The sequence below is a fragment of the Notamacropus eugenii genome, chromosome 3, assembly GCF_028372415.1.
Source record: "Notamacropus eugenii isolate mMacEug1 chromosome 3, mMacEug1.pri_v2, whole genome shotgun sequence".
Taxonomy (NCBI): domain Eukaryota; kingdom Metazoa; phylum Chordata; class Mammalia; order Diprotodontia; family Macropodidae; genus Notamacropus; species Notamacropus eugenii.
Genome location: NC_092874.1, coordinates 305,103,492 through 305,116,481, shown reverse-complemented (window position 1 = coordinate 305,116,481; position 12,990 = coordinate 305,103,492). Strand labels below are relative to the sequence as shown.

The 12,990-nt window shown below is 45.0% G+C and overlaps 1 protein-coding gene across 10 annotated transcripts in view; it reads right to left on the bottom strand.

Moving 5' to 3' along the window:
* The window catches only part of BRD1 (bromodomain containing 1), a 103,054-nt gene that overhangs the window by 49,831 nt on the left and 40,233 nt on the right, over positions 1-12,990 (bottom strand). For all 10 annotated transcript variants that reach the window (XR_011964312.1, XR_011964313.1, XR_011964314.1 and 7 more), the window contains exon 3: positions 1,667-1,823. Coding sequence is in view for 6 of the 10 variants with exons in the window: in XM_072596527.1 (XP_072452628.1) it covers positions 1,667-1,823 (157 nt within the window). In the remaining 4 variants the exon portion in view is untranslated. The remainder of the gene's footprint in view (positions 1-1,666; positions 1,824-12,990) is intronic.

The window sequence follows — 12,990 nt, the reverse complement described above, 5'->3', positions numbered from 1 at the left end:
AAAAACTGCACCATTTTCAACATTAGGCAGCATTTATACAGCACTTTCACAGGTCCTATTTGATCAGAATTCATCTGACTGGCATCAAGAAACCCAAAGTCTCCACCCTCAGTCTGCAAACAGTAACAAAGGGCAGCGTATAAGCCTCCTGAGAGGTAGCAGACACAGGACGAGGCTTTGTCTCAGGCCCATCTTGGACACTTCTTAGGGCTGCCATCTGGATGTCCTAGGGAACTGCCACCCACTGATGAACTCATGGATCCTTTGGCCACCAACAGTCTCCCCTGATTCTTCACAATAATCCCATGACAGAGACAGCACAAGAATCATAGTCCAGATTTGATAATGGGAAGGCAGGACTGGGGGTGGCTCCCAGCCCCAAGGCTTGGATGGGCAGCCCCTCCTCCAGCCTCAAGATTACTGTGTGCTGACACATCTCTAGTCTGATTAACATTACACTCTGATGGGTACACGGGGCATAACATTCCAGTGAAGACGGTAACAATAAATACCATGCTTTAGTTGCCGCTGTCACCCCCCCCCCAGCCCCAAGAGGCTTCCAGGATGCTGGAAAGAAAATCCAAACAAAGCCTTCAAATACACCAGGAATGCTGCTAAGAGAGGAGGGCTGTAAATCACAGGGACACAGATTGAGTGGCCCTGCCTGAGGAAGAGCACAACCTTTCAGTTCATTTAGAAGCAATCCTCTCTGAACTCTCAACACTAGAAATCACATACAAAGCCACATGCACATGTAAAAAGCAGGCTGCAGGTTATCCAGTAAGATGCATGTCAACAGCAGGATCAAGCCTGACAGCATCCTAGGGTACTTCCTGGGGGAATGGTCACACAATGCAAGCAGATGCATCCACCCATCAGTACACAGAGAATACATGTAAGATCAGAGAATGCAGCACCAACCAAGTCACTGTGCTCAGCCGGGAAGAGCTCCAAACACAGCAAATCAAAATCTCTGACCAACAGGATCTGCCTCTGCCCCAACTAATGTAGCTTAACCTAAAATTCAGTCCTATCTTCAGGACTGCAGGATGACAAAGCCCTTCTTGTCTACACTTTCTGAGCAGGTACAGGAGGGGCCCCAGGGCTTAGGGTCTTCTTGGCCACCTTAGGGACACAAGCATGGGGGTTATTTGGAGGCTGGGGAGTATCTGGATACACAAATGCAGAGATTATTCCCCTTTTCTTCCATCCCTCTCATCTCTGACCTCCTGGCAGGAAATGTTCCATTAACGAAGAAGCAGAGGCAGCGCAAACAGGATTCAATCTATAAATCCACTAAATGGGGAGAAAGAGGAAGCCAGGTCCCAGGCCATATTTGAAGGATGCAAGAACTGACCAATATGTTTCCAGATTTTTACCAAACTAAGGTAGCGGCGTGGAGAAACTCTTCTGACTCCCTACTCCATGCTAGTTTACACATCGGTGCCTTCAAGGCTCCCCCGAAAAGACTCCAATGGAACCAAATTTCAGCAAAATGAGGACATGAGGGAGAAGTCCGACTCTCAAGTGGCTACATTTTAAGAGGCAAACCCCAGGCCACCCCTAACTTGGATCCTCAGTTATCCCTGAGGTTGAGGGGACAGGACAGAAAAAACATTGATGGACTGAACGTTTTCTTTTGATTAAAGAAAGAAATGCCACCTACCTGTTGGGTGTGTCTTTGGGACTGGGAGCTGGACTGCAGCCTCCGTAACAGGGGCACGCCATTTCTAGACAGTCTTTTTAGTAACCAGTAACTGTGAGCTCTCTCAACAAACTGCTTCTTCCGTTGAACGGCCACCTGAGTCAGAATCTTATTTAATCTAAAACACGGAAAAACTCAAAGTTTAATTTTTGAAGCAACACATTAAAGAGAGGCTTTTGATTATGGAAATTAGGAAACATTTCATAGTAATCCTCCATCTTTATTTCAAAATTACTTCAAAACAAATAGGTAATAACACAATCCCCCCAGCAGAATTCCTACCACATTTATATAGGCTGCTGGAGCAACGCATGAGCTTAAATCATGAACTGATCATTTACCTAAAAATCTGCCCAAATGAACCACCCAGAAATTTTTAAATCATTTTAACTAATGTTAAAACCTAAGCAAGCCCCCTACATCTTTTTTCATCCTTTATACTATCTTTTTTAAGCAAGTTAACCTAAAATAACACCTTTTGTGCTAAACAATTTTTTTAAATTCTGTACACTCACATTAATAAAAGAACCAAGTCATTTAAGTCACTAAAAAATGCAGCTTTTAAAAAGTATTGTTAAGTCTGACAAGTATTCTGAAATAACTGATTTTTCTCCATCCAATAAAATAGTTAAATACATCCAAAACTCATGAAAGTTTCTTTAAAAAAAAAAAAACTAAAAACTGATTTGCAGGAAAACTGTAAGTCTTATAATCAAACACTGAAATTGAAGACCCAAAAAGTGCTACTTGTCCTCCCTTCATAGGTCTCCTGGATGCTGAACTGCCAACAGTTTATTGTGCAGATTTGGCTCATCTGAGCTCAGCTGAGCACTAAGTAACTACTTTGTAAAGTAGGCAGAAACTGTGCACAGTTTTCATTCTTCCCTTCTTATCCACAGAAAATGAAACCCTTCTGAGATGAGCTGGAGAATCATGCAAGGAACCGAAAGAGTCTACCTGTATCTGCCCCATAGAATGCTGTAGCGTATGTAACCACACTGCTGTTCCACATAACTTATTTCTGTTTTCAAAGACAACCCCTTCCCTTCCCTAAATCACTGCCAAATCGAAGAACCCCCATTAGGTAGGGAGTGCAGTGTCGAGGGGGTCTAAAGCCACAAGACAGACCTACGTTCAAATTCCATATCCTGGCTGTGTGATCCTGAACAAGACATCTAACTCTCTGAGCATTCCCTAGGACTTGCCATGTTGCAGAGAAGGGAGTTGGCTTAGCTGGGAGCTCTCCATACCCTTGACATCACACAGGTCTAGACCCTACCCTTAAATAGGTAGCTGAAAAATTACTATGATACAGCAATTCTTCCCCAAAGAAATACCTCAAGAAGCTAGCATGGGGAAGTCAGATTCCCCAAAAAATGACTGCTCAAACTGCTCCCAGAGGTTGCTGGGGGAGGCACTGTGCCCAGTACTTTCCTGCCATCCCCCTGTTCTTAGGGAAGGGCCAAGAATGTCAACAGTGATTTCCTCAAAGGCAGGAGATATTTCAGTGTGACTGTAGCTGACTTCCTTGTTGTATTTTTACAACTCAGCGACCACAAGCTTTTCCTAATGAAAGCCAGACTTTCCTAGATATCCCCCTACTCCTGATTAAATACTCAAATATCCTATTTCAAAAGGGGAGGGGGAAGACCTACAGAAAAGCAGAAGTGAGAATTATAAATTTTTCAGTTCAGAAACTTCAAGCAACTTCTAAATCATTCATGGGAAACCAAAGGCAATTGGAACAAAGAAACCAAGCAAAACTGATTCATCACTCTGAAGCTTTTAGAAAACACACAGTTCACCCATGTTCAGAGAAGGCGCAGGCCCAGGTCGCTCACAGATCAGGACTACAGAGTAACAGAAGCCCTGGCTCAGAATCCAAAACCCTGCTGGTTCTATAGCTTCCTGGTGAATTGACATTGGTGGCAAGTCACCTCACTCTGGAGCCTCAGTATCCTCATTTGTAAAATGATGATAAGTTTTGCACAGGATTCCTAAAAGGAGAGCACTCGATAAACCTTAAGGCTTCTATAAAAGTGGTTATGGGGTTAATTATTATGCTTTAATTATATGTTATCTCATACACTAGTCAACAATATTAGATGGACTTGGGCCTCCTCTATGGCAGGCCAGGGAAATGCAAACATGTGTGGCAATTCAAACATTCTCCCTTCAGTAACTAGAATTCTAAGGATGAACTTTGCCAACCCAAGTACAAACACTCTTTACACCACTATTTATCAAGCCCTTCCTAAGTACAAGCCCAAATTCGTTCATGTACACAGTGTTCTCCTTTCCTCCCACAGAAAGGGCTTAATGTTGATTTCTGCCCCAGTTCCACTGTAGAAATCTTTCTTGAAATCTGAACATTCAACACTGCCCTCTTCTCTACTCAAACACAAATGACCCTCCCACTATAAACACAGGGATGGAGAAGCTAAGACACAAGTCTCTGCAAGAAACAGCCCTGGCTTCTCAGGTGAGCCTGCGAGGACAACCTGCTGGTTCACCCTTTCCAAAGCAAGTGCAAAAAGGGCCAGAGCAACTCAGTAGAAGCCATTCACCTCTTCCACAGAAAGCCATCTGCATCAGCAATTTAATAAGTTAAGAAATTCAGAGAATGGTGACCCCTCATACTTAGCAAATTATACTATCTGGATTTCGCTGTCTGGACATTCACTGTTTAAATTTCTTCCGTGTCTATTACATAATTATGATTTCTGATTTTACCACAAGCATTTATCAAAACAACCCTTAAGGCAGACAGATGAAAAATAAGGCCCCAAGCTGGGAGCTGCTGCCATTAGCCAGAATCTTTAGCTAATGCAGACTGCATCTGCATGTGCCTTAGCCAAAGTCACCAAGCTTTGTGATATGCCTGGATTCTGCACTCCAGCTTTTGACCCAGCCTCAGCCTGTACTCTCATAATCCTCTCTGACCTCACAGCTCTCCACATCACTAGCACCCAATCCTTGCCACCACAGCAATCTTCCAAAGAAACAGCTCTTACCCACTCATCCCTTCATTCGAGAAATTCAGTGATTTCCCCAACTGTCAATGAAATAATATGCCAAGCCCCTAGATTTTGTGCAGCCTTCCTCCAAGGTGGTCTCTGAGGCCCACCACAATCTGGCCAAGCTCAATCACCTTTCCAGACAAGCAGGATTATTATCAGGTACTCCTTAGGTCTTCCTAGGCCAGTCCACCTCCATGCATGGACAGGCGTTCAGAAGGTATACCTGCCACACCTCTCTCTGGGAAAACACTGGTCTTCACCTCCAAGGCCAAGTTCCTGGGTCATCTCCTCCTGGAGTCCTCCCTGATCCCTTCAGCTCTAAGTGGCCTCTCCTATTTTCTGAGAGTATACAAACAAGAAGGTAATTTTGTTATTACCATGCTAAATTTAACATTTAATTTAATATAGACATCCAAGTTTCATATACACTCCTCTTTTGTATCTTCTTGTATATTGGAATGTTCATATTTGTTAATGTTTAAGGTCATTTTTAAAAAGACTTTTTTAAAAAAATGTACCAGATGGCCTTGAAATAAGGAGACATCTCTCCAGAACCTCCAACACTCAACCTGCATTTAGGGTTAGGGTTTAGAATCAGAGCACCACATGGCCTCAAAATGAGGAGACATCCCTCCAAAATCTCCAACAATTAACTTGCAAAGCACGGGTGCAAAGACTACCTACCTCTCTCCTCCACGGCTACTGGGAGGCTCAAGTGAGATCTTGTTTGCAAAATACTACATATCAAAGTCAGCCTGGATCTTCAAAAGGCTAATTCAGGTATTTGAACCTTGTTTCTCTAGAGTGCTTGGACATGGCTCTTTGTCCAATTCACATTCTGGTGGGTGGACCACAAGGGACCACCCACCAGTTTTCATGTTTCTATCCAGATCCCCTGGGCTGGGAAGATGGGGGGTAGGGGGCAGGAAAGGAGGGGGAGATCAGTAAAGTCAGCCAAGTGAACTGCTAAATCTATTTGTAAATGAGGATGGCAGAAATATTCAGATCAAGTAGCAGTAACCCATCCCCTCCCCACTCCCCACCCTTGGGAGCACCTGTCTAGAACCAATAGAAGACAACCCAAGGGGAGGAATCAAGGTCAGCATATGAAGCCCAGAAGGAATGAACTCCCCAACCAGTCAAGCACTTTGGAAACTGAAGAAACGGTCAACATGTCTGCATCTCTACAGGAGAACTAAAAGTAGCCCATTGGGCACACACTAAATCAACGCTTGTTGATCAGCCACTTCATGTGGTGCCAATGGGGGGGGGGGGGGGCGGGGAATTCATCTTCTCCTGGTTATTTGACCCTGGGCAAGTCACTTAAAGTTATATTCACAGCCTCTATAAAATGGGCCTAACAGGAAAGCTTGCCTACCTCAGAGGTGGAAGGTAGCTGTATATAAACTAGTTTATAAACCTACACAAATTTCACTATCATCACTATTATTCACAGCAGTATTATTTGTAATAACAAAAAACTGCCAAAACCCAAGACTGAGGAAGGGCTACAACTTCCTTTTTCATGAAATGGCTATCCCCTCTCGATCCTGTCTACCTGGGTCACTCTCCCTTTTCTGCTCACCTCTGCCTCCCCCTTCTTCCAGTCCCAAGACAAGCCCATCTTTTCTACGAGAGGTGGCCTTTCCCAATGCACCTTCCCTCTGGGGACCATCTCCAATGTAACCTGCAGAGGTATCTCCCCATTGTCTCCCCTATAAAACTTGGAGCCTTTACAGGGTAGGATCTGTTTTAACACAATGCCTACCACACAGCAGGTGTTTCACAAATGCTTGCTGACTTAACTTGAAAGTAATGACAAACATGAAGAACCATGGAGAGAGCTACATATATGAAATGATTCAGAGACCAAAGATATACACGCTCACAATTACATAAATAGCCATGGAAATAAAATCTAGGAAAATCCAGCTGAGTCTCAATTAGTGCGGATGGATGACACCCCTGAAGTAGTCATCCATATTCCAATTACCAATTAGAATTCAGTTCTAATTACATAAGCCATGGTAATGATTAGCTGCAGCCCAAAAGAAATAATATAGTTTGAATTCCAATAATGAGAGCACTTCAGGATTCAGAGCAGGACATTCTGTGATGAGCTTATTAAAATTCATATACATTTTTTCCAAACTGAAGACAAAATGCAAGGGTTCCATGTACCATTTTTGCTCACTAGTGCAGCTACACGTTTTTGAATCATTCCGCTTACACTACAGTAAGACAGGTGCTAATTGCTTTTGTTCTTGTACAACAGCAACACCTTCATGAAGCCAGAAAGTCGGCTCTATGACATGTCTGGAGCCCATGTCCTGCCTGGGTGACCTCTGGACAAGGCCAATTCTCCTCATCTCTAAGGTGCCTTCCAGCCCATGAACCAGGAAACTGAGGGTCAGTGGTGGTCCATTCATGTAATGGAAGAGAATTGAGTCACAAAGAAACAATGGCTATGAAGCATTGAGAGGTACCTGGGAAGACACTACGAATAAATACAGGGAAGTGAAAGAGCCAGTAAACCACATAGACCAAACAACACTGAAATGCTGCTCACTTCGATTCACTGTACTCACCAATCACGGGCCCAGGAAAGAGATAGAGAAATAAAATTCCTTAAAGGAGGAAAACAAGTCATCACTACAAATAAGAAATGTTGATGCACTGTCAGACCTGGTCACTGCAGGTGTATTGACCATCTTTGCTTAATTCTTTATAACAAGAGATAGATCACAAGAAATCACTAATGTAAACACACCAAAAAAATGAAAGTGATTTTTAAAATTCATTCTATGAACCATAAATGCCTGTAGTAAGTCTTCAGTATATTTTTTATAGTAACCAAATCATTCTGAACAAAGTAACCTGATCAACTAATAATAGTCATTCAAACCCTCTATTAAAGTCCCAAACTTCTAGGATACTTTCTCCCATGGAACAGACATCACAGAAGGTATATCACACATCTCACTCATCAATACTTCCAAGACTGGAGGTCTCCATAGGGGGATCCCACCCTCCACCACTTTTAGCACCTGAGTCTCCATCAAGAGATGCTACCAACTGTCATCTTTGGTCATCACAGCCAACTTGCTAACATCTCCTGGAAGCCAGGCCTCTTGAGGCAACTCTCTGAACTGAGTTCAGTTGCCAGAGTTCAACCTGGAGCCTCAAACTCCCAGTCCTAGAAGGCTTAGAGCCACCTGAAGAAATGACTGTTACACACACCAGAGCAAAAGCAAGGAGATACTACTACTCAACTAGTAAATAAAAATGACAAAATTCCCAAGACTTTTTCTGCTTCCTAAACTATCTCAAGAACATAATTCTACTTTAAAATTGAAATCTGAAAAACCCTCCCGACCTACAGAAAACTCTCTGGCTAAAGAGAAGAGGCCCCTCCCAGCTGGTAGCAAACACTATTTTTATTCCTTGTCGTTCTGTCTACCCAAACAAATCTGCTCACCAGATTTTCTTTATTCCACCCCAATGGGAGAAAATTCCTGGATGAAGATAAGCACTCTTCAGGATGTGAAGTCCAGCCCCTTCCGGTGCCATTTCTCAGCCACAGCCTACATTCAGGTGCTTTCTCGAACTCCAATCACCTTCAAGTCTAAAGACCTTTTTGGCCTGGTAAGATGCCACCAAGTGGAACTTCTGGCCCTGCAATGATGCAAGCAATGGCCTCTATTTCCTACTGAAGATATCAGGTACCTTCAATACTTGCATTTATGACAACCACAGGCAGGTAAAGCCAGGTCTACCAGCACCTAACAGGGGCCAACCCATCCATACAAATGACACACAATTCTCCCCACAAGTTGTCCAAGCTACTGTCCTGAAAAAGTCTTCCTTTTTTAAAGAAATCTGTGGCTTAAGTAGAGGTGGAAAAGAAGCTGGGAAGGAGAGCCAATAAGCCCAAAGGAAGACAGCCCTGGGTACCTCAATTTCTACTTCACTGCCTGAAACAAGAAATTCATTTGAGTTAACAAGCATTCCTTTTTCAAAATACCTCTCTGGGAGTAAAGAAACCAGTGGGTCAAACACAGTGTGACATCAATTCAGGCAGGTTGCTTTTTACCTAATATTCAACCTATGACCTGCTGTATCAGCAAGTCAAGAGTTGTGATTTGCAAGGAAAGGAGAGCAAGAATTTGGGCCCATGGAGTACTCTGGAGATTAAAGAAGGGAATGAGTAGAAGAATCAGTCAACACTAAGACACTCATCATCTGTAGAGGCCTGGTGAAAAAGGCATATGGAATGGTAGATGAGAAAGTGGCCAAGACAAACTGACTCTGTTTCCAAGTTTGAACAAGAGCTGGCCCTGGTGCCGAAAGGAGATAAGTTTCATCCTCCTCTTACCTATCCCCTTTCTGGGACCATCCATTCACTGCTCTTGGCTACATTTTAGATTCAATGGGGAGGTTTTGATAGGCTGACACAGGAATCTAACCAGACCACTAGCTATTTCTGAAGCATTTCCCATGTGCCAGACATCGTGCCAACCACTGATAATTCAAAGAGCCACAATTCAATCACCATATGCACATGTAAGATACATGTATAAAAGACATGTAACCACCATTTACAACATTGTTTCCACGGAAGAAAGGGTTTCTAAGTTTCAAAGAGAATGGCAAGGGAACTTTTGGAACACAGCCTGTCTGAAAAGCCGAGGTCTCACCTGTGGTTATATTAATACAATACTATGTCTCAGAATTCAAAACCTCCGAGGATCAAATCGCATCAATTGACACAGCACATTTTTTTCTAAATCCAAAAAGCAAAGCAAAGAAAGAACAGGATGGATCTTTTGTTTCTGAGTAAAAATTCTAATTTTTTCCATTGATGGACAGGCCTAATGAAGCTAACACAGGTCTTGACTTTTAAAGCCCTATCTGAATGAGCAACAGGATAAAGGATATAGCCCTTTGTGTCGGCAGTCATCATTTCAGAAAATTACACACTGCTTCTGTTCCCTGCTCTGACAGTGTGAACCATGATGGGCCTGCTTGGCAGCACCTCCCACAGGGACAAGGATGCTTTCCTTTTTACAGATGTTTGTCATCTGACACCAAAAAGTACTGGAAAGCCTTGGCTCTCCATCTCATCTGGTACATGAAAAGGCAGATGCTCCAGGAAGCTTGAAAAAAGGATTTCTGTGCCTGGTACCCTGAGCGGATGACGTCAAGGCTTGAACAAATATTCTGAAATATTCTGAAAAGGAAACTTTATCTCCCATGGGAAGGTCCCTATTTCTCAAAGTTAACATTCATTCATCTTCATCCACTCCAAGGATAAACCCTCACAGCTCATTCCTCCTATGGAAGGGGTGAGGACCTGGCTAAGGCCTCTCCTCACCATCCCATAGGTCCTGCTGCATCCCCACCCTTCAAGTCTGTAAGTAGACACATAAAGGAACATGAGGGGGCCCACGGGGATAAGGAGAGGGGAAGAATCAGGTAAAGGATGAATCTTCAAATAAAGGAAGTAGCTGGGGTGGGGGACAAACTCGAGGTACATTCCACTGGAACAACCTAGGCCAGGTTGGGCTCAGATCTTCTCTGCCTTTTCTCCCCTCACTTCCCTGCCCTTCAGCATGTAAGCCAAATGTACCCATCCATGGAGGCATTCCTTGTCCACTCTAACCCAGAACAATGCCAGCCTCAAAAACCCTCCCAGATACTCAGCCGAAGGTTAGGGTTTTAGGGACAGCTGGCAGCCCTGTGCAGCCCTGGATTGCTCAGGAAGGGCTTGTCTCTCCTGACAAGTAGCTACCAAGTGAAAGAGCAGGTGATGCTCATCCCTGTCCAATCCCTGAAAACCAACTGCCACTGACAGAATGTCAGAAAACAGATGACCAATGACTGGTCATTTTGTTCCTAAGAACAAAAGCCTCAGCCACCCAACCACCACTGGCAGTGGGTCTCATGACCACACATGTCGAGAGAGAGAGAGAGAGAGAGAGAGAGAGAGAGAGAGCGAGCGCGAGTGCCCCGCCCCAGCCCTGAGCACATCCCCCTGGGCCCATCCCACATTCTAGTCCTCCCCAACCAACTCCTAAGTGAAAGCCCCAGAATAAGGACCAGAAGCTTGGTCACATGCAAGCCCCTTCTCCAGTCCCACAGCCTCCCCTGAGCCTCAGCACCAACAAGGAGGACCTCACTAGGTCCTGTCGGGGCCTGGAACCCAGGCCTAAAACCAGATATGGCAACACCTGGAACCTCAGTTTGGGGTGATAATCCATGTGGGTCCCTCCCTACTTAAATAAAGCCAAAGATAAAACTCATGGGGATCTTCATTTCTGCCAAGGGTGCTCAACGAACTCACCCACAAGTTACTGAATCCTAAGAGGAAGCAACAAAACCTCAGACCTTCACCCCAGGCTTCCACATTCCAACACAGGATTCTGTCTCTTAACTTGTCTGCAGGAGAGTCAGGATGGAGACAAGTAAACTAAGACATTTGCTTTCAAGGTCCTACAGGACTGCTGCTGTCCCTAATAAGAAAATAGAAATTGCTTGGGTGGGGAACCAAGACCACTGAGGGGAGAACCAAGTTGTTGGTCATCCCCATGGGATGGGCCATCCAGATTGATGGATGAGAACTTTCCATGTGAGTCCATGTTTACAATGGTGGCTCATATGACCCGGAGCCAAGAGCTCTGCTCAGGGTAGGCCCAGGATCACGCACGGACACTTCTGCAGAGCCCCAACATTCGCTCCTGACCCTCATGCCAGTCCTACTGGCAGAGGACATGCAAGTGCTTTCCCCACCTTTCCCAATGGGGAGCTCAGGTGACCAGCTCAGTGGCCAACAACTGGTACAGGAGAGGCCTCACTCGGGTCCAGTGCCCTTTGGTGACATCCTGCTGGCTCTCTTCTCCTCCAAGACTGGAGAGCATGTGCAAGTACTAAGTTCACATCAAGAAGTGAAACAGAAGCCTCCCATAATTACCCCTCAATGCTGCTGATTCTCCCCGTCCTGCCTCCTCAATCTGGCCCTCAGACTCACAGCCTCCTCTCTCTCTCTCTCAGCCCCATCTCCAAGCAGATGCCAGGCTCTCCTCTCTAACATCTCTGCACTACATTCCCACCACTCCATCCCCTCATGCCTGGACAGCTGTGGGGCTGCCCACCTCCAGGCCAACCTCCCCTCAATCACCAGTGATCTTCCCAAAGCACAGGTCTGCTCTCAAAAAACTCCCATGCCTCCCTACTGCCTCCATGTGATCTCCCCAAATCCAATCAGGCCTTCTCCTTGCTGCTTCTCACACAAAACTCTCCACCTCCCAGCACTCCCACTTCCAAACCTGGAATGCCCTCCCTCTTTATTCAGCCTCAGGCTGGTAAGATGCTAGCTTCTGCAGGAAGCATTTCCCTGATTCTCCTTAATGCCAACACTAGTTGATTCTTTCCTATTTGACCTGCTGTCTTCACCATGATCATGAGCTCCTCAAGAGCAGGGATTATCCTTTGTCTTTCTTTGTTTGCTCATTTAGCTCACTGCCATGCACGTGGTAAGTACTTAACATGATTCTGTGCACACAGTAGGTGCTTGACAAAGGTTTAGTGACTACTGACTTATTAAAACTCGCCAGTCTTAGAAGGCATCTTTGAATCAGGAATCCCAGTCTACAACATCCTGGCAAGAGGTCACACTGCCTCTTCTGAAAGCACGCCTTCCTAAGGGGAAGCTCACCACCTCCAAAATCGGCCCAGTCCATTTACGGAAAGCAGAAAATCGGCCTCTCTGTTACTTTATCCTAGCTCTGCCCTTCAAGAGTTAACAAAATCCACCTAATCCCACCTGCACCTACGAGTCCCTTCAGGTATCCTTTTTTAGCCCAGGCCAAATATTCCTATTTCCTTCATGCCCTCCTCTTCGGAAAGGATCCTAGGATTAGACAGAAAACCTCGGGCATCTTCAGGGCTGACAGAGACCTCAAGAACCAAACGAAGCCTCTGATCCTCTCTGGCTAAATAGGACCCTGGGCAAGTCACTGCCCAGCTCCAGGTCTCAGTTTCTTCCCTTACAAAACAAGGTGAGGAGGACAGAGGGTTAGACTCTCCTTCTCCAATCTTTTCTACCCCTCCAAGCCCATGATATTCTATGCTCAGCAGTAAAGTCATTCCATTTATTCTCAGAGTGAAAAGGTTCTCACCCTACACTTGGATGTGAATGAGGCCAGCAACCTCCCTCCCACCCCCTTAGGAAGCGGGGTCAGAACACAAACCAACAGTATCCTTGTG